The sequence below is a fragment of the Suncus etruscus genome, chromosome 9 (assembly GCF_024139225.1).
Source record: "Suncus etruscus isolate mSunEtr1 chromosome 9, mSunEtr1.pri.cur, whole genome shotgun sequence".
In the NCBI taxonomy this organism is placed as follows: Eukaryota; Metazoa; Chordata; class Mammalia; order Eulipotyphla; family Soricidae; genus Suncus; species Suncus etruscus.
The window spans coordinates 54,099,681-54,123,012 of record NC_064856.1 but is presented as its reverse complement, the minus strand read 5'-3'; the positions used below and the strand labels follow the sequence as shown (position 1 = coordinate 54,123,012).

The window sequence follows — 23,332 nt, the reverse complement described above, 5'->3', positions numbered from 1 at the left end:
AATATGGACACACTCATAATTAGGTTCAGACTCTAAGAATCCTAGCAAAACAGCAATTTCTGCTTTTATAGAATCACAAGTCCAACTAGGTAAGCATTCACTTCCAATAAATCTGGTCTTCCTGTGCTTACATACTACCATTTCCTTTTCTTCTGTTACCTTTAGTAATTTTAACTTATAATCTGAAAGGTATATATTTTAATGTGCTCTTTTATCGTCACTCTTTCATCCTATCATAATGTATCTGGCAGACACTTTTGCTTCTATCTCCGTTGTTTAGGTTTTCTAAGAAATCTTTAGTTAAACAGGAAGGCCCATCCTTAAGCCTCTTAAAAGAAAAGCACACTCTATATAGAGTACCTTGTTAGAACTGAGTTAACTAAGTATCTGATCTCAGACTTACAGTATCTTTTACTTAAGGAACTCTAGTTAAAATTAAAATGAGTTCAGGGGCTGGATAAAAAATAAAATAAGTTCTTTACTATTGTATGTGCTATTCTTCTTCTTTTCATAATCAAGTTCACCAGACCACCTTCACCAGTGACCTCTCTAAAGTACTCTGTATGTTTGTAATAATAGCCATGACATTTTTATGTATTCAATAATAATTAACAAAAACAAATTTTTGTACTTTCACATACATTTTCAAATTGACATCCAAACTTTCCTAATAAATTTGCATGGTCATTGAATATATATTGTGTCAAGACATGCAGCATGCATATCTCCATTATAAAGGGAAAGCAGGCTCCAGATGTGTCTTTTAACTTTCCTGGTGAGGTGCCTAATTTTCCCCAAGAAATAATTCAGCCAGAAGGCATGTCATTGAAAGTCAATCATAACCCCTGCGTGGATTACTGGCTATATTTCTGACATGGCTGTTATATTATATTTCTCTTTTCCTTTTATTTGACTTTGTCTCCTTTGCAACTACAGAAATTCAGCCTTAGTTATCCTGCAATCTTATACAAATTTTCAGCACCAAAGACTGCTAAATTCCCCGCTGGCTAGTATATTTGCAACTCAAAGGTTGAGCACACCCAGTTCCAAGCAACTTTCTTTTTCCTGCTCTCAGCTTCATGGTGCTAAACAATAGCTTCTGCCTTTCTTGAATTCTACTTCCTAGCAGGCTGCAAATTTCTTGCAAACCAGAACACCTCCGTCTAATGTTTCACCTTACCTCTAGCAGGGCTCTTTCTCACCTACATTGGGTAGTTATTTAATATGTAGATCCTAGGGTCTGGTACCATTGTATTGTATTTCCAGTATTGGAAATATATAACAATTGATTTAATGAGTTTATCACTTTCAATGTTCAGTGAAAACTATATGCTGATATTTGGCATCTGGCATTATGAATTGAGATGTGTATGAATGCATTATTTAACATTTCAGATATTTGTATTAATCAGTTTTCTACTACAATCAATATTTTATTTTACTGCACCAAAGTGTTTTGATCATATAATGTATTTGTATGCTTAATCCTATATTAATATGCTATTATAAATCCTTATATCACTATTATAATATTACATTTTTATGTAAAAACAGTGAAGCAAGGCAGTTTTAAAATGTATTATCAATTGGATTATTTATGCAATAATTGTTAACTCATAGTAAATAAAATGCATATAACGTAAGTTATAAAATATACAAAAAACTTTTATTAGAAATTAATATTTAATGATATACTGAGATTTTTACATCATTGAAACATTTATTAATACAATGATGTAAATTTCAGCATTATTTCCCTTCATTGTTATAAATATAAAAATCAATATATGTCAGAACTGATATTTCATAGCATAAATAAGGGGGTCACATTGGAACATTTTTCAGAGTTCTATTACATTTTATTGTACTTTTGGAATTAATTAACAAAACCATGTTATGATCCAAGATTGATAATATTTTAATGACCTAATAAATGCTAATTCCATTTCATCTCTATTGATCTTGAAAGTTAAAATTATGCCATTTGTTTTACAGTAAGGATGATTAGTTATTGGTATCATTCACTTCATTCAGATCTATGACAGATTCACAGTAGTTCCTTTGGTCTCTCCTTTGTCTTTTTTTTTTTCTTGTTTTAGCTAAAATTTTTAATTTAATTTTCATTTAAATGGGAACTTAAAGGTAAAACGCAGAAATCAGATTGTGAAAATAAAGCAGATCTAGTAACAAGATCAGTGAAACCAAATCTTTGGACAAAGCAATTTGAGCAAAGAGTATATGGACACTGAATATATAAATGACAAGTTTTTTAAAACTACTGATGTACAGACTTTTCCAAAAATATCTTCCTTTTCTCCAGGTAATCATGCAATACTTTGAATACCTGGAATTTAGACATTCTCCAGTAGATTCTCTATGACCAGTTTGATTATCTTGTAGAAAACGTGGTCACATTTCAACATCAACTATTATGAGAAATGGTTCTTTTCAGAATGGTTTTGTAAAACTTGTGACTAGGAGACGGAGCCATGGCACAGCGATAAGGCGTTTGCTTTGCACACCGCTAACCTAGGATGGAATGCGGTTCAATGTCCCTGTGTCCCATATGGTCCCCCAAGCCAGGAACAATTTCTGAGCGCATACCCAGGAATAACCCCTGAGTGTCACTGGATGTGGCCCCAAAACAAAACAAAAACAAAAATGTGGCTAAATATCTGTATATATATGATTAGGTCATACCCTCATTTCTACAAGTAATATTTTGAGCTACTAGAGATTATATATGGAGATTTATATAAAATTGCATTTTATATTGAAATTAAGCATGAGTAATAAATCTGAAAGCTTAAGAATGAATATTGCTATAGTTTATTGATGCAGCTCCAACATCTCTTGTTGTTTTAAATATCAGAAGATTAGTATCTTGTAAAAGTTACACATATAAAGCATGAATGTATATTTTTGAATATGACTAAATTTTTTAGTAGACTACTCTCATAGCCAATTCTTTCGTAAGAGAAATGATTACTTGCAGCAATATTTACCATCTCTACATCACTCACTACTCAGCAATACACAGTATTAGATATTATTCTTAACAGAATTTTTTATAATAATTCAGGCACAGAAGTCTTTGAAAAATTAAAAGCTAATAAAACATAATAAAAATGTAAAGGATATTTATCACACCTACTGTCAGAGCTAGTAACTTTAATAACAATTTCAAAAGGTCAAAACACAGATCTGTTTACAGCTGGTTTGGGGTAGAGCTGTATATACATGTATATATATATATATGTATATATATATCTACTTATACATATGTATATATATGTATGTATATAAATGTATATATGTATAAGTATAATGTATATATGTATATATACTTACACATATAAATATTGAGTACTTGAAATGTTTATAATTTAAACTGATGTCTTGTCATGCTGTAACTAGATTTCAAAGATTGAACATGATATAAAAATAATTTAAAATACCTCATTTAAAAAACTTTATGTTACTATAGGGTCATGTGCCTTCTACTAAAACTGGCGCAAATTCAGCTGGCATCATATGTTATACAGCAAGAAATGAACCTATAGTAAAGAATTAGTGTTATTTTAATATAATGAGACAGTTCACATGTATTGGGAGGGGAATGGTGAAGTCTTTCTCAGCTTGGTCTGGCTCCTGAAATCCCTATGGCCTGGATGGTCCGAAGATTGCAGGGTAAGGGCAGAAAGATTCACAAAACAGTCAGATGAAGTTCCCGGAGTCAGCCAGCTTTATTTCAAGTTCCTAACTGTCATGTTCATTTGCTCACATGGCTTCTCTGGTAAGCTTTTTCCAAGCAGCCACTTATCTGCTCCTTCTCTGGCTCTCTGCCTCTGACTCTCTTTCAGCTGGCCTCTAGGTTTTCTCTGCCTCTGACTCTCTTTCAGCTGCCCTCTAGGTTTTCTTTTTTTTTTTTTAATATAATTTTTATTTTAATTATAGTGGCTTACATATCGTTGACAATAATATTTTAGGTACATATTAATAGAAAATCAGGGGAATTTCCATCACCGAATTGTCCTCCCTCCACCTCCGTTCCTGTCCTTCCCATAGCCTCTTCCCTTACCCCCGGGGCTGCTAGAATAAGTGGTCCCCTCTATGCCTAGCTTACTACTTAAGTGGTCTTACAGCTATTTGGTCTTGGTACCTCCCTTATTTCCCCCCACCCCAATTGGGAGGCGGGACTAGATAGTTCAAGTTATGCGGTTTTGAAGAAGAGAAAAGTAGTTTTTCTTGCGGACTGACACCCTTTGCTGACTCTAACTCCCCTTCCTTTTTTTTTTTTTTTTTTTGGTTTTTGGTCTTTGGGTCACACCCAGCAGCGCTCAGGGGTTACTCCTGGCTCTACATTCAGAAATCGCTCAGGTGACGATATGGGATGTCGGGATTCTAATCACCGTCCTTCTGCATGCAAGACAAATGTACAACCTCTATGCTAACTCTCTAACTCCCCTTCTTATCCCTTTTTTCCCCCAAGGCAGACTATTCTACCTGCCCATTCCAGGTGTGGATGGTTCTGATCATTCAGGCAGGATAAACAAGAAGTTGGGGGAGGGGAATCCCACAAGTTAGGAGTAAGCATTCAGCAAAATACTTCCCCCCAAATTGGGTTGCATGTTAAAATAATAACATTTTTATATTAGGTTAAACAAAATATAATTTTAAATTGACCTGTTTTTAGGTAATTTGTTACTACAAAATAACAACATATATTTAGCTTATATTATAGTCTATTGACCTATATTTTTAGTGAACTCTAAGGTCATGTGGAAACAAATAGAAATAATATTGAAATAGAATAATAAGTTGAAGTTATCTATCAGTATCTGTTTAATAAATTCTACAATTTTAGGGGCAAAAATTTTCCAGCATAGAAGACAGAGAAAATAATATCCTATATTTTGTGTCATTATATATACGTTAAATATACACTGATTTGTATACATAGACATGTCTACAGGAGACTCTAGCATTGATTTGTAATGACTAATCAATCCCAAGACAATTACAACCTATCTTCTAATATAACAAGTTAAAAAACTCAACTAGATATCAGGCTAAAAAATCCATAATCATAAGTAAAATGATTACATTCATAAATACTTGTCAAATAACTTTATAATATAATTACAGAAATATATTGCAGATTCCAGTTACCTTAGCATTATAATAAGAGTAAATTACTAGACTAGTTTAAAAGTTTAAAGCATGTTATCTTTTATTTTTGACAATATTTTCTATGAATCTATGTAAAAATAGCATTTTTTGTAAATTTTGTTTGTTTGTTTGTTTTTGGGTCACACCCGGCAGCACTCAGGGAATAGTCCTGGCTCTACACTCAGAAATCATCCTGGCAGGCCTGGGGGACCATATGGGATGCCAAGATTCGAACCACTGTCCTTCTGCAAATACCTTGCCTACATGCTATCTCACCGGCCCCTAAAAATATCATTTTTAGTAAGTACTTCAAGCACTGTGGTTACATAGTTGTTCATACATGGTTGGATTTCAGACATAGAATATACACCACCTTTCACAAGTGCACATTTTCTGCCAAAAAATATCCCCAATTTTCCTCCAGTTCACCATCCCATGTCTGCTTCTAGAGCAAGTATTTAGTTCTCTCTCTCTTTCTCTCTCTTTCTCTCTCTCTCTTTCTTTCTCTTTCTCTCTCTCTCTAAGTATTTAGTTCTCTCTCTCTTTCTCTCTCTCTTTCTCTCTCTCTCTTTCTCTTTCTCTCTCTCTCTCTCTTTCTCTCTCTCTCTCTCTCTCTCTCTCTCTCTCTCTCTCTCTCTCTCTTCTATTTGACAGTTTGGTTTGCATTAGTGCTAAGAAGGGGTATCATGCATGTCACTTCATCCCCTTTCACTACCCAGTTCTTTTACAGAGTCATCAGTTCTAACTATCATTGACATAGTGGACCATTTACTATCCTAACTACATTCACCACTCTTTGAAGTGAGCTTCTTACCACGGACTGGTCCTCCTGATTCTTATCTTTATTGTCTCTGAATTTTATTATCATAATATTGTTTATTTTTCTTTTATCCCACAAATGAATGAGATTATCCTGTTACCCCCCCCTCCTTCTGACTCAAAAAGAGCATTTTTATTTAGGGAAGACTTATGATACTGTTTCATTGAGGATCTGATTTTTCCTCTCAGTATTTACTATATTTATTTAATTTTTTGGATTAGTTAGTACAATTTCAAAAAATATTTAATATTTTGTCAATGCCTATGAATGGTTTGCTAATAGATTGCCACTGCTTTCAGATATATACAAATAATAGAGGAAAAAATATATTTTCATATAACAACTTAGGTTTGGGAATATAAGAATCTAGAAATGTTTCTGTATTTACCTATCTGAATACAGATTAAATTAAACATGAATTTATTCATATTGATGTCTTACTTTTTTCATAGTCTTCAAACTTCTTACTCCTTCATACTTCTTTGTTGTTGTTGTTGTTGTTGTTGTTGTTTTTTTAGATCACACCCAGCAGTGCTTGGGGGTTACTCCTGGCTCCATGCTCAGAAATCGCTCCTGGCAGGCTCAGGGGACCATATGTGATGCCAGGATTCGAACCAATGACCTTCTGCATGAAAGGCTAACACCTTACCTCCATGCTATCTCTCCGGTCATACCTCTTAACATTGAGAAACCTGATGTCCAAAATCTGCCATTCATATTGAATAATTTAAATCTTATGTACATAGATGATGTATGCAGATATATGGTATATACAGCTTTGTGAAAAACTGATTTAATGATACAATAAAATTATTACTTTATTTTGCTTTTAATCTTATAGATGCATACCCTATTTCAGAGATTTTTTAATTACATCTCTTTTATTATGTTTTTCTATATTATAACAGATTCATGTCATATTTTGCATTCAAAGTTGTAATTATTTGATGTCCTAAGTGATTGTGATCTTAAAAATTTATATCACTAACATTTACTTTTGTAGTTTGTAAAGCTTTATGGGTTCTGGCAATTGTGTCATAAACAGATCATTACAGTATTACAAAATAATGTTACCCTAAAAAATGATCTTAATTTAAGCCTTGGTTAACACTGGTCAATTTACTCACTAGACTTTTTCAATTATCCAGAATTTAACATAAATGAAACAATATATTGGGCCAGAATGATAGTGCAGTGAGTAGGATTTTTTGCATATGGCTAACCTTGGTTCTTATTATAAGCATCCATATTGTCCTATAAACAATGCCAGAAGTGGTTCCTGAGTGCACAGCTAGGATTTACCTCTGACTACCATCACCAGGTATAGTGTCCTCACCCTACAAAATAAATAAATAAATAAATAAATAAAATAAACAAAAAATAAAAAGAATAAAAATCAAACAAAAATTAAAATAATATACCTTAACACTTTTTACACTAGCTTCTTTAAATTAGCAATATGCATTCAGGATTTATCTTTGTCTTTTAGTAGGCTAAAAAGCCCGTATCTTTTTAATTTCTCAATAGTGTGTCAGTGTATGTCTACATCACAATTAATTTGTTCAGTCTCCTATGAAAGACAACTAATCACTTGAGTTTTTCTGTTTCTTTTTATGCTCACAATTTTCAAAAATATTCTTAGGTATATGAGTAGAAAATACTGTATTCTACAGAAGTATCTGGACTATTTTTCCACTTGTAATAGTATAATGCACTTAATGCCAGCACACACTGCTGTCCAATCCTATGCCAATTATATATCTTCAATATATTGAATGAAACACATGACACTCTAACTTTTACAAAAGACTTTTAATGTGCCAATATAACTACTTCCATTTTAGATATAATCCATTACATTCCACATATTCATATACCCATATATTTCATTTCAAAATAATTTATGTTGAAGTATTTATAAATAGTTAAAAATATAAATGCCATTTATTATTTCATAAACTCTGTAAACAAACATACATACAAGAATATAACACTTTGTGTAGGGAAAGAAAACAAAGATTTAGTAGAATGAGGAAAAGGGAAAATTTCCCATTTTAATCTTCATTTAATCTCTTATAAAATTTTGGCTATTGTTAGAAGTTCATCATCTAAGGCCATATAATTTACCTGATGGACAACTCTCATGAAGTGACTATTAAGTATCATAAGGTGGCATTCTTTCAAAAATTGGAAGATTCCTAGGATTTAGTTTTCACTTATGCACATTTAGTATAGTTTCATAGCTATCCCTTCTGTAGAAAGAAATATTTTTGACCCATATTCACTCATTTTATTGAATTTCTTCAATTTCAAAAGGAAAATTAAATCAACAGTTTGACTTTACCATCCAAATTTTTCCTAAAGACATTATTACTCTTATCCTACAGTTAATTTTCTTACCACTTCCTAATGAAAGTTTTTTGGCAAAACATGATGTTTCTTTTTGTTTGGTTGGTATTTTGGGGGTCACATCTGGCAGCGCTCCGGGGTTATTCCTGGCTCTGCGCTCAGAAATCACTCCTGGCAGGCACGGAGTACCATATGGGATGCTGGAAATCGCACCATTGTCCATCCTGGATCGGCTGCATGCAAAGCAAACGCCCTACCTCTGTGCTATCTCTTCAGTCCCCTAGATAAGTTTTTGATAAAGACATAAAAAATTATAGGGTCAGAGAGTTAGCATGAAGAGAGGGTGTTTGCCTGGCATGCAGAAGGACGGTGGTTTGAATTCCGGCATCCCATATGGTCCCCTGAACCTGGCAGGAGTGATTTCTGAGTGTAGAGTCAGTAGTAACCCCAGAATGATGCCAGGTGTGACTCAAAAATAAAAATAAATAAATAAAATTATGTAAGGATATAAAGTACATTGGAGAAGAAACGTACTTGATACTTTCTTCCTTTTATCTTTCTATCATTTTTTTTCTTAAGTTCTTACAAAGTCCTTTTTTACATGGAAGAAAATTTTTATTTACTCCTTGGATTAAAGATGTGAAAGATAAAAATTATTCTGCTCTTGATTCCCAATTAGATTTTGTGAGTCTGCTGGGTAGAATTAGATAATCATGAAGCTAAAGAGAAGGCCCTGGAACTGCTGGTCAATTCCAAGACATAACTCCAGGTTTTGATAAAAGCTGTTTATACTGGATCAGAAAAAGACTTGAGGTTTTCCCTCTCAAGTCTGTGGTCTCCATTAAACACATATCTTTGCTTACTTTCTTCTTTTGCTCTAGAGAATCTTGTGTTCTCTTTTGAACATGTACTCCTTTATTTCTCTCCCATCATATCTTACTAAGTAAATTTTGCTCATTAAAAACTATTTTCCCTGACAATTTTTATTCAAATCTATGATGATCTCAATCTTGACTACCTTCATGAGTCCAATAATAAGAAGCTATGATCAAATTTGTGCTTTTTTCTTAAACTAATATTTTGAAAATAGTTTCTGTGGGTTTCACTAAATATATTTATTATTAATGGTTATATAATTTTTCTATTCTATTTTTTATATACTACAAAGTTTCGTATGCATAGTAAAGCTGGTCCTACAGATATAAGTTACATTAGGGTCTTTAATAGTTGAGTTTTAAGTTTTTTTCAACAGAAAATTTATTTAAACTCACAAAATATGATTATTTAATATTTAAACGTTTAATTATAATTCTATGATCAATAGTCATGCAGGAATCTTATTAAAGCTGTAGCATATTAAATACTGCACCTTAACCTTTACATTTTTCAGAGATGTTCATTTGGTCTGCTAAAATCTTGATGAAAGTTGCTTTGTTGAATCTAAATGACTGAGAAATTTGGCCTATTATACGTATATATATACCCTGAATATTAATCTGAAATATTTTGCAACATACTATATATCTCCACATAATGTATGAAGATAAAAGCATTGAAGCAATAACAGGTAGAGTTGTCAGAGCAAAGTAACTAGAACTTATCTGGATGTTTCAATGATATGCATATTAGAATGCATAGAGAGGACAAAATCTAGGGTTACTTCAAATTTATTTACCAAGTTTGTGCAAAAGAAAACTAACCAGAAAATAAGACAAAACTTACACATAATTTTAATCAATGAAGGATATCCTATCATTAAGGTGCAAAATTTGCTGGACTTTAGATAACTCAGTTCCATATTTCTTTGAATGTGGACAAAAAAGGTCCTGCTAAGGGTCAACACTATTTCACACTGCCTTTATAGATGTTTGATTTTAATCTTTGGTCTCTATTTCCCATTTCTCTCCATACTTGGGCTTTAAACCTATTTATAACTTCTGAATCACAAACATTCTATCATGTCATCTTACATGAATATTTCTTTTGAAAAACAAACGCCTAATTCCTTGCTGGATTTGCTTAGTCTTAACACTGTATATGATAGGATTCATGACAGGGGGTGCCAACAGATAGATATTGGCCATGATAGCATGAACCAGTGGAGATGTATGCTTAGCAAAGCGGTGGGTCACAGATACTCCAACCATGGGAACAAAGAGAACCAGAACAGCCAGAATGTGGGACAGACAGTTATTCAGAGCCCGAAGTCTCTCAGCCACAGAGGCCACTCCCAGGACACTTTTCAAAATCATTGCATAGGACAGCACTATGAGCAGAGGGTCCAACACGGTAATGAGCAAAATCAGAGCCAACCCAAACCAACTATTAATACGGATGTCAGCACAAACTAAGTGAATCATATCTGGATGAAGACAATAGGAGTGAGTGAGAAGGTGAGACCTGCAGAAAGGCAAGCGCTTAAGTAAGAAAAGGGGGGGAAGAACAGCCAGAACACAGCGGAAAATGATGGCTATTCCTATCTTGCCAATGACGTTGTTAGTGAGAATGGTGGCATAATGCAGAGGACGGCAGATGGCCACATAGCGATCAAAAGACATGGCTAGCAAGACAGAAGATTCCATGAAGGAGAATGTGTGCATAAAAAATAACTGTGCAAAACATGCTTCAAAACTAATAGTCTGAACATTGAACCAGAGAAGTTGCATGACTGTGGGCAGAGTGGTAAGGGTCAGACCCAGGTCAGTCAAGGCCAGCATGGAAAGAAATAGGTACATGGGCTGATGGAGAGATGGCTCTCTGCGGATGACAGATAGAATGGTGGTGTTCCCCATGATGGAGATGGTGTAGAGACAGAAGAAGGGAATGGAGATCCACTTGTGGTAAGCCTCAAATCCTGGGATGCCAGTGAGGATGAAGTAGAAGGTATCTTGTGTAATGTTGGTCCCCTCGAACATGACAGATAAGGGAAGTTTTAAGTTCAGTGACTTCTTTCAGAAAACAAACACAAAAAAAACATAGTATTTACCTAGTTTTATCTAAATTGACTAAAAGTATAGAGCTATTGAGTATAACTAAATAAAGGTTCAGGAACATTCTGATTGACCTTTTAAAAACTTCTCTACAAAGATTGCTCACATACCACTTATTTTACTTCAAGATCCCAACAACATCAATACATGGCAAATGTTTATTATTTTTCTTCTAATCTCTCAGGCCCATTTAGGGCCTAAAAATGAGCCTTTTATTTAGATTCCTATATCAATACTATTCTCATAACTATAATGTTTAATCCTATTTATTTTAATCTGGTATCTACTATCAAAATATCTTTTTAATTTTCGTAATAGCACTCTCAAATACTTCCATTTATCTCAATACACCATCATCTTTTGCTCAACCTCTTATTCATTTAATAATTCTTTTTTTTTTCCTTTGGTCACACCTGGCAGCACTCAGGGGTTACTCCTGGCTCTATGCTCAGAAATATCTCCTGGCAGGCTTGGGGACCATATGGATGCCAGGATTTGAACCACCATCCTTTTGTATGCAAGGCAAACACCCTACCTCCATGCTATTTCTGAGGCCCCCATTTAATAATTCTTTAAGGTCATTATTTGACTAGATCTGTTTCTATTTCAAAAAGGATATATTATTTTTTATGGCATTTATAACATGCCAAAATAACAGATTAAGGAAAAAAGAAGGTCCGCACGTTAACAATGAGATTAGAGCTCAAATAGAGCAATGTTCTTTTTATTGCTTTCTACATTTAGACACTTATGAAATTATGCTGCCTATATTAATTATTTTTATTTTTAATAACAGACAGCACCTCTCTTTTCTCCCATCTTCCACAAAGGAGTCTTACCTGTGATTTCTCCTAAATGATTATTCTCTAATATTTGATGCATTTGTTTTCTGTTTGGTGCCTACATGTAAGTTATAAACTCACAAATCATTCACTTTAAGATTGGGGCATGTGAAAAAAACCTTTTGGAATACACAGAGATATCTTGGGACCTGGGATTCTCCAGGGAATCTAAGAAATCAGCTGAGCCTGGAGAGTTTTACAATGCTAAGTTTGCTCATTTAGACCAGAAAACCACATTGAAATACTCTTTTCTAAAGCTATGTATTTTATTTAAAACTCTATAATAGAAACAGTAGTCAGATGATTACTGGCATAAGCAAACAAGAATGATAAATCATTACAGAAAAAGAGAATAGCTTGCTATAAAGTGCAAGTTCTAATTTAGTCTGGAACTGCAGCACATGAGTGCAGTATAATACTGACATAATTCAGGGAGAGAGAGTGGAAAAATTATGTAAAAGTATCTGCAGAGAGAGGACAAAAAAAGAATGAGTCTGTGAAAATGCTTTAGTTTTATTCTGAGTACAATGGAGCACTTAAAGGTGATTTTCTATTATCATCTATAACTTTTTAAGCCTGTCTTCTGTTTTTTCTAGTATTAAGTATATGTTGAAGGGGCTCGAGGTGGTTACAGGGGTTTAAGCATTTTTATTGCATCAAACCTAGGTTTGATTTCAGCATTCCATAGTCCCCTGAACATCTTCTAGAATAACCTCCAAGCACAGAACTGAAAATAACATCAATAATAACATCCCTTGATCCTGGCTGTGGTACCAAAAGGACTCTTAAATAAACACATATGTGTAAATATAAAGAAAAAAATAAGAAGTGACTATTGGACAGGAGGCCAGAATTAATGCAGTCTGTTAAAATGCTGTAGTAATTCAGGAAAAATTAGAGAATTATTTGGATAAGACTAAATAAAGTGGAAATAGAGAAAATAATATATTTTGAAACTCCTGCAAGAGGCCAATCTGGATTCCAGTCCTTGCGTCTAATATGGTCCATCAAGCCCAGCAGGAGTGATTTTTGAATGCATAGTGAGTAGTAACCCCTGAATTTCACCATGTGTGACCACAAAACAAAAAAGAAATATTAACAGAAAATAAACGTGTTTGGATGCATATGGTATTTGGGGAGAGAAAAGCTTCCACAGAAGTGAGTGGGGGGGGGGAAACTGGAACAATATTGGATGGAAGTAGACACTCTGGTGAGAGTGTGGCATTGGAATGTTTTATTTATCAAGCCCTTCCAATAAGTTTCATAAGCCACAGTACTTAAAACAATTCTTTAATCTGTGGGTGGGGGGGGAGATTTAATGGCCACACCCTGCTTGTGGTGTTCAGGGGTTACTCTTGGCTTTGTGCTCAGAAATCACTCCTGTCTGGTTCAGTTGACCATATGGGATGCTGAAAATTGAACCTGGTTCCACCATGTGCAAGGCAAATGTCTAACCTGCTGTACTATCACTCTGGCCTCTAAAACAATTTTATTTGGGGGCCAGAGAGATGGCATGGAGGTAAGGTATTTGCCTTGCTTCCAGAAGGACGGTGGTTTGTATCTCAGCATCCCATATGGTTCTCCGTGCCTCCAGAGTTGATTCCTGAGCATAGAGCCAGAGTGACCCCTGAGCGCTACCAGGTGTGACACCCCCCCCCAATTTATTTTTATTAGTAATGTAGTTTAAGACATTCTGATTTGGGGATGACATGAACTATAATAATTTACATGAAGATAAAGTATATATTTGTGAAGAAGAGATCATTTTAAGTTTTGGATGTATATTTGGGACTTACATATGTTAATAGTAATAGTGATTATTTTTTAAAAATAATATCTTTAAGCACTATGATTACAAACATGTTTGTAGTTGGGTTTCAGTCATAAAAAGATCACCCCCTTCACCAGTGCAACATTCCCACCACCAATGCCCCCCATCACCCCCCTCTCCCACCCCCTACACGTATTCCAGACAGGCATTCTACTTCTCTCGCTCATTAACATTGTCATGATAGTTGTTAGTGTAATTATTTATCTAACTGTGGGAGAGAAAGAAGATACAGTGAAAAAGTATAGGGCAAAGTGTGGTCCTAAACCCAACTAAATAAAATTAAATAGCTTGTCTGTTTGTTTTCAGTTATCCATCAATGACACTCAAGTTGATTTCTGCTTTTGGTTATTCTGACTAATCCTGCAATAAATAGAGGAGTGTAAATATCTTTTCAAATAATATATTGGATTTCATAATGCTATTATGAGCATATCAAATATTCAGTGGTAGAGTACTTGATCATTGAAATATTTGGGGCAACCTTAATTTAGACTCTGCACTCAGTGATCACTCATGGGAGGTCACAGGGGACCGTATGTGGTGATAGAGATCAAACTCACATTATCTGTATGTAAAACAAGTGCCTTGCCTGCCGGTACTATCTCTCAGGCAGAATGTGGTCAATCCTCGTTCAATTTCTGCCACATTCAAAGTGAATGTCTTCTCTATACCCAGTCTAAGAGTTTTTAAAGCATACTATGTTTTATAATTATCTTCCTTTAAAAAGGGAAAGTCAGGGCCGCAAAAGGCATAGAATTATAACAAATATTTTATTTTGGGCCTGGAGAGATAGCACAGCGGCGTTTGCCTTGCAAGCAGCCGATCCAGGACCAAAGGTGGTTGGTTCAAATCCCGGTGTCCCATATGGTCCCCCGTGCCTGCCAGGAGCTATTTCTGAGCAGACAGCCAGGAGTAACCCCTGAGCACCACTGGGTGTGACCCAAAAAAACTAAAAAAAAAAAATTATTTTATTTATTTTTATTATTAACATTAGTTGAAAAGAATGTAGATGTTTATAAATTTTAGGACTACAATAATAATATGCCACATTATTGTTTTTTATGTTTAATTTTTAGCATATCCTACTAAGCAAAAGATTACTATTGTTGTATTAATGTATCAGTACTATTCCTTGAGCAAAATAAACCCAAAATCATATATTAAAGACACAATAATTCTTCAGTAGATTCATCTTAAAATAAATAATGGTATCTTATTGAAACCTACCTGGGCTAAAATAGTTCAGGGGCTAAGGAGCTTTTCTTGCTTGCAGTGACTTAGTTTTATCCCTGCATTGTAGGAGTGATTCCTGAGCACAGTGTCAGGAGTATAATGTAAGCACTGCCAGGTGTGAATAAATAATAGGGAAGAAAGAGAAAGAAAAGAAAAAAGAAAGAAAGAAAGAAAGAAAGAAAGAAAGAAAGAAAGAAAGAAAGAAAGAAAGAAAGAAAGAAAGAAAGAGAGAGAGAGAGAGAAAGAAAGAAAGAAAGAGAAAGAAAGAAAGAAAGGAATGAAGAGAGAGAAGAGAGAAAGAAAGAAAAAAGAAAGAAAGAAAGAAAGAAAGAAGAAAGAAAGAAAGAAAGAAAGAAAGAAAGAAAGAAAGAAAGAAAGAGAGAGAGAGAGAGAAAGAAAGAAAGAAAGAAAGAAAGAAAGAAAGAAAGAAAGAAAGAAAGAAAGAAAGAAAGAGAGAGAGAGAAAGAAAGAAAGAAAGAAAGAAAGAAAGAAAGAAAGAAAGAAAGAAAGAAAGAAAGAAAGAAAGAAAGAAAGAAAGAAAGAAAGAAAGAAAGAAAAAGATGAAAGAAAAAAAGAGAGAAAAAGAAAGGAAGGAAGGAGGAAGGAAGGAAGGAAGGAAGGAAGGAAGGAAGGAAGGAAGGAAGGAAGGAAGGAAGGAAGGAAGGAAGGAAAGAAGGAAGGAAGGAAAAAGCTAATGTTTCAGTGGGAGCAGATTAATCAGCAGCCATTGACAATTTATCTGGGCAGCATTTTAACTGAGTTAAACTCTAACATCAGATGTCACTCTAGATCTTCTTTCATATGCTATAGTAGAAATGGATCTCCAAAACACTATTACATAAAAGCATTAATATATTTTTTATAAAGTAAAAGGAGATGAACTAGTTAAAACTTATTATATACCCTAGTTTAAACTTCTAATGAATTATTAATAAATATTCAATTCTATAAATATAACTCTTTGTCTTTGTTTTTATTCTATTATTGATTACAATATAATTGTTAATCATATTATAAAATTATATTGTTAGTAACAATATAATTGTATAATCTTTTGTGTAACATCAGACAGGTGAGAAATAGAACTATGGCATATTAATTATCCTGGTTCTGTTAGTGGTCATCTCAGACAATTTTACATATATACATACATACTACATGTAGACAATTGAAAAATCCCAAAGCAATGTTCAGAAGAAAGTAAAGTAGCCTTTAGGATTCTGCACTACAAAGGATAGTGTTTTTAATTACACTATAAGCTTCATAACAGTCCTTATTATCTATGTTAGTGGTATATTAACAGTTATTTGGGGAAGTTGTTTTGTGTTTTTCTTTTGTTTTGGGGCCACACTCTGTGATGCTCAGGGATTACTCCTAGTTATGCACTCAGAAATCTCTCCTGGCTTGGGGGACCATATGGGACTTCCGGGATAGAACCACATTCTGTACTGAGTTAGAGTGTATGGTGCAGATGCCCTGCCACTTCAACACCACTCTGGTCCAATTACCAGTTATATTAAAATTATTTCCTCCTTAAATTCTAGTGCCTTTATCAAAAACATTTCTACAACACTATGATAGTTTATACATGTTTTATATATAATAGTTCTTAAGACAAATATGGTTCTTTAATTGTAACAATTTGATTTTGAAGAAAATACCTCTAAAATATTTGATAAATTTATCACATTACTTTTGCAGTTATGATGGCACTCAGGTACATTTATAAATGTAATCTAGCTGGAGCTAGTTTAGAAAAATATCATTTTAAACAGGATATTAGGTGTTTCTATAAATGTACAATTTTAACTCTAAATGACCTGAATTTTATATTTATTGATTTATAGCTGTTACCTGAATGTACTATTTTCTTTCAGTAGTAGACATTTCTTTGTTTATGGACCACACTCTGAAATGTTCAGGGCTTACTCCTGGCTATATGCTCAAGGATCACTCTACAATGGCCTGAGGCCAAACACCTACTAGATGTACCATCCAGGACCCAAAAATAATTTTCATCTATTGAATATTTGGTTCTAGAGTGAGTAAAATCTGCATTGAAAATTGATTGACAGCTTTTCAATCTCCAGACAACTGCCACTTTGGAATTTACTAGAGTATTCTTATTTCCCATGTACCAACTACATCTAAAAAGGTCTTTCTTTCTTCAGCTTGACTTAATTTATGAAGGTTATTCATATTGAAATTGAGATTATAAGAGAACCTATGTTTAATTAAGATTGATATTTTCTGAAAAGATTAACTATAAACATGAGAATTCATTAAAGAAGTTTTTAATAATAACATTATTCTGAGTTTAAAAAGCATAACTCACACTTCCTTCCCATCTCCAACCAATTTTTACTTTGTTATATAATAGCAACAGTGAAAGAAAAACAAACTATATTTTCTATTAAATTATAAAATATTTTTCTCAGAATCATATGACTAGAGAAGAATTAAATAGGCTTTAAATATATTTAGTTCTAGTTAAGAATTATTTATTTTATTTTATTTACATAAGAGCTTGTTCCACAGCGTCTATTCATTATTCTATCTGTACTATCAGACCACTTACAGTTCTTATAGTTGTGGCTCCTGACCTTGGGTCCATGTTGTTATATATATGAATTGTCCATTAATAATAAGTTCCAGATTTAGTGTACTCTCCTCCGGAAAAAAAGATGAAGGAGTCCCTGACGAATCTGCTTAGTTTTCACACTATAAATGATGGGGTTCATTACAGGTGGTACCAACATATAGACATTAGCCATGATAACATGGAGCAAAGGAGAGGCATGCTTGGCAAATCGATGAGTCATAGATACACCAACCATGGGAATATAAAGAACAAGAACAGCCAGAATGTGGGACAAACAGTTATTGAAGGCTCGGAGTTTCTCAGTCTTGGTGGATGTGCCCAAAATATTTTTCAGAATCATTGCATAAGAAAACACAATGAGTAGAGGGTCCATTACAATAATAAGTAAAACTAGAGCAAACCCATACCAGCTGTTGACCCGAATGTCAGCACAGACTAGACGAATCATATCCTGGTGGAGACAGTAGGAATGAGAAAGAAGGTGGGAACGACAAAAGGGCAAACGCTTTAGTAAAAAAAGAGAGGGAAGAACAGCCAGAACACAGCGGAAAATAATGGCCATTCCAATTCTGCTGATGACATTATTGGTGAGGATGGTAGCATAATGCAAGGGTCGGCAGATAGCTACATAGCGGTCAAAAGACATGGCCAGCAAGACAGAGGATTCCATGAAAGAGAATGTATGAATAAAAAAAACTGTACAAAGCAAGCTTCAAAAGTGATTGTTTGAATATTGAACCAGAGAAGCTGCATAACTGTGGGCAGGGTAGAGAGGGTAAGACCCAAGTCTGTTAAGGCCAACATAAAAAGAAATAGGTACATGGGCTGGTGGAGGGATGGCTCTCTGTGGATCACAGAAGGAATAGTGGTGTTGCCCACGATGGAGATGATGTAGAGACAGCAGAAAGGGATGGAGATCCAGATGTGGTAAGCCTCAAATCCTGGGATGCCAGTGAGGACGAATTGAAAGGGTCTTGGTGTAGAGTTATTCATCTTAGACATAGTTGAGATATGTTACTCCTGTTTCATATTCGTTATTCAAGAATAACCAGAAATATTACTGCAGTAATTCCATTTTGTATACATTTATTGACTATATTTAATAATGTTTTATGTTGAGAATAACTAAGAAAAATTTATAGAATACTATCATTGCTTTTCCTTATATTTTTATGCAATAATGATTCCATAGAAATTATACTTATAATAACTCAATGCTCAAATTTTTTTTTCTTTATACTTGCATTCAGTTTCTGGAGTCTTGGATTCTGCCTTATATTTATTTTCTACAAATATTTTTACACAAAGACTTAAAATGAATTCTTAAATGAAAACTTAATGACTAAAGTGTGAACTTCTTTTAATTCTTTACATGCAACATAACCTTTTGAATTTTTTTAATTATTACAATACTCTCACCTCTTTCCCTTTATGTCTTCACCATCCATCTCTTTCTCTATCTTCTTTCTTTATTATTCATTAAAGTAATCTTTCTTCTAAGATTTTCCTTATTTCTAATTTTCTTTCCTGTGCTTATTAGTTTATAATATCTGATACCTGCTTCAAATTTATTCATTATAAAATAACTAGTAGTGCTTAGTGGATGGCCAAGAATGGAATATCACATTTTTACTGCTTTCTATAATAGTCATAGTAAACTCATTGCCTTGCATTAGTACTCCTTTTTAACAATAGCCAACTATCTTTCATCTTTTCTCTTATCATCCTGGGGATTCTTACCTCCGGTTTTGCCTCTCTGATGGTATTCTCATATCTGTCACCTTGATTTTCTGTTTAGATTACAAAGCAGACATGCTATAAATACTTGCCGAACTCTGAACTGGAGGGTTAGTTATTTTAAATATGCCTCATGATTACAGAGCAAGGCATTTTGAAACCTGGCATCCCACAGGGAATCCAGGAGTTAGCTCTGTGAAAGCATTTGCTATCCCCAGCAGGCTTGTTTCTTTAAAGAACAAGGAAACTACATCAAACTCTCCTTTCTCCAGATGATTTACTCTTTCCAAGCCATCAAATTCTGCAAACACTAAAATTGACTATATAGTGATTACAGTAAAGTATAAGATTTTGCTTTAGAAACTCAAAATTCTGTTAACTATATGAAAATACTTGTTAAAGCTTTAGCAAGTTCATGTCCTTATTAGCAATACTTAATCTAACATCACCTTTTTTTTTTTTGAAAAATAAATAGGCAAAGGGGTTGATGTCATAGTATAGCATAAAGACATTTGCTTTACATATGACTGACATGGGATTGATTCCTGGCCCCCCTTATGTCATAAAAGTATTACGTGCACAAAAAAATGGACCAACAAATACTCAGTGGCTATCGAGTATTAGCTAATTTGTCAAATTAATTTTCAGTTCAAAATTCTATAAAAATAAATAGTGGATTCATAGAATCAGTTTGATAAACACTACTGCTGTATATAACTGATAAACACTAGTAAATTTTATGTCTCTAAAAAGTAAATATTTAAAAAGCTTAATTAAGGGGCCAGAGCAGTGGCGCAAGTAGCAAGGTGTCTGTCTGCCTTGCTGGTGCTAGCCTAGGATGGACCACGGTTTGATCTCCCAGCATCCCTTATGATCTCCCAAGCCAGGAACTATTTCTGTGCACATAGCCAGAATTTGACCCCTAAATCAAAACCAACCAAACAAAAAAAATTCAAGTATGTTGGTGTCTGAGAGTTAGCACAGCAGTAGGGTGTTTGCCTTGCATGCAGCTGACCCTGGTGGACCTGAGTTCAATTCCCAGCATCCCATACCCATATGGTCCCTGAGCCTGCCAGGAGTGATTTCTGAGCACAGAGTCAGAAGTAATCTCTGAGCACTGCCAAATACAACCCAAAGGCAAAATAAATAAATAAATAAATAAATAAATAAATAAATAAATTCAAGTATGAGCATAGAAGAGTTTTGGTTATGGTGTATGATAATTTTAATGAGTTTTTAGATTTTATTTGATAGCTTTTTTTTGAGTGTCTTTGCTTATGTTTATCAGAGATACTTGTCTGGAATTCATTTTTTTTCTTGTCTGCTTTTTGTACCAGGAAAATGTTTGCTTCATAGAAATTGGGAGTAATACTCTTGTTTTGTGGAAAATTTTTTATTGGCATGTCAATTACCTTTATAGTGAATTGTTCTATATTAACTTGGTTCAGCCTTGGGAGATTATAGGAACTCAATTTTTTTTTTATTTTTTCTAGGTTCTCTTGCTTTGTGGCATAGAAATTCTCAACTAATCTGATGATCTTTTGAATTTATGTGGTATCTATGGTGATGTTTCTCTTTTCAGTTCTGATTAGGTTAAGAGTCTCTATTTCATTGTGAGTCTTACTAGTCATTTATTGATCTTGCTTATTTTTTCTAAGAAACAGCTCTTGGTTTTGTTAATCTTTTGGATTAATTTTTGGAGATTTCAATTCATTTCAACTTTTGTTCTACGTTTTATAATGTCTGTCCTCTGCCTGTTTGGGACTTCTTTGTTGGACATTTAGAGTTTCTTGAGCTACATACTAAGTTTTTTTTTTTTTTTAATGTGGGCAGTACTTTCTTCCTATTGAATACTTGCTTAGCTATGAACTTTTCCTTTAATACTACTTTTGTTATGCCCCATAAGTTTGGGTAACTCAAGTCATAATTCTTGTTTGTTCCACGAATTTTGTATTTTTCTAGGAATCTTTTGATTTTCTCTCTGATTTCTTCTCTGACCCATGTGTTGTTCAGTAGTGAGTTAATTAATTTTCAGGTGGTATTTCTCCATTTATTGTGTTTAATTTATATTTTCAAAGCATCATGATCTGAGAAGACAGTTGATGCAATTTTTATCCTATTGACTTTATGGAGGTATGTTTTGTGGCCCAGCACATAGTCTATTATGGAGAATGCTCCATATGAATTAAAGAGAAACATAGATTTTATTATGGTAGAACTAAAACACACACACACACACACATATATATATATACATATATACGAAAAATATATAATCATAGGTATTATATATAAGACTTCTACTTCTTTCAAATCCAGTATTTTCTGAGTTTTAGTATTTTAGTCTAGTTAGTCTAACAAGTGTTGATAAGCCAATGTTGAAATCATCAATTATTTATGTATCGTTATTGATGTTTCCCTTCAAGAGTACTAGTAGTTGTTTTACATATTTTATTGGTCCCTCAGTAGGTACATATATGTCTAAGAGTGTGAGTTCTTCTTGAAGTACATGTCACATAATCATTAAGAAAAGATCATCTCTGTCTTATAATTTTTTTAATCTTAAAATTGATATTGTCAGAGCTGGAGAGATAGCATGGATGTAAGACATTTGCTCTGCATGCAGCAGGTCGGTGGTTCGAATCGTGGCATCTCATGTGGTCCCCTGAGCCTGAGCCTGCCAAGAGGGATTTCTGAGCATAGAGTCAGGAGTAAGCCCTGAGTGCTGCCAGGTGTGACCCAGAAACCAAAAAAAAAAAAAAAAAAGATATTGTCTGACATTAGTAGGGTCACTCAGGCCTTTTTGTTGGTGTTGTTTGCTTAAAATATTGTCTTCCATCACTTGATTTTTATTCTGTGTCTTTTAAATTATTTTTTAAATGGGTGTCCTGCAAGCAGCTAAAAGTTAGTTGCAGTTTTCCAATACATTCTGCTATTCTGTGTCTCTTAATTGGTACATTTAGGCTGTTGAGTGAGATTATTTTCTTTTTCTTTTTTTTCTTTTTTTCATTTTTTGGGCCACACCCGGTGGTGCTCAGGGGTTACTCCTGGCTGTCTGCTCAGAAATAGCTCCTGGCAGGCACGGGGGACCATATGGGACACCGGGATTAGAACCAACCACCTTTGGTCCTGAATTGGCTGCTTGCAAGGCAAACGCCTTTGTGCTATCTCTCCGGGCCTGAGTGAGATTATTTTCATAGAGTTTTGCACCATCTCTCTGTAGGAGTTTGGCATGTCTTGAAATTTACATTGTCTTAACATGATCTTTTTAGTTCTTCTTGTAGAGTTGGTTTAGAGACTATGAAGTTAGGAGGAAGTATTTATCTGTAAAGTTCTCTATACTTGCATTAGATCTGAATGAGAATCTGTCTGGGTCTGTCTGAGTATTCTTGGTGAATCATTCATTTGAGTTTTTTAAACATATCTGAGCTCATAAGGCCTCATTTGATAGATTTGCTATAAACCTTATCAATCCTTCTTTGTATAAAATTGCTTTCTTTCATATTGTTGCTTTTAATAGTCTATCTCTATCTACATTTTTTATCTTTTTGATTCAGATGTGTCATAAGTATCTTTATTTGGATCTCTAGCTGGTATCTTCAAACCTCATGTTTTTCCATGTACCTGGGAAATCTCAAGTAACTCTAGGAACTTTTCTGCAATGATGTCTTTAACTGTTGCTGCTTTATCAGGGTTGCATTTCTATCCCTCCAGGATGCTGATGATTCTTATGTTGCTCCTCTTGAAATCATACCA

At 34.0% G+C, this 23,332-nt stretch overlaps 1 protein-coding gene and 1 pseudogene across 1 annotated transcript; both read right to left on the bottom strand.

Moving 5' to 3' along the window:
* Positions 1-10,302: 10,302 nt before the first annotated feature.
* Positions 10,303-11,256, bottom strand: LOC126018208 (olfactory receptor 51Q1-like). The gene has a single exon (XM_049780353.1). It carries the CDS (start codon positions 11,254-11,256, stop codon positions 10,303-10,305), a length of 954 nt encoding a protein of 317 aa, XP_049636310.1.
* A 6,638-nt stretch (positions 11,257-17,894) lies between these two features.
* On the bottom strand, positions 17,895-18,841 carry LOC126018231 (olfactory receptor 51Q1-like; annotated as a pseudogene).
* Between the last annotated feature and the right edge of the window lie 4,491 nt (positions 18,842-23,332).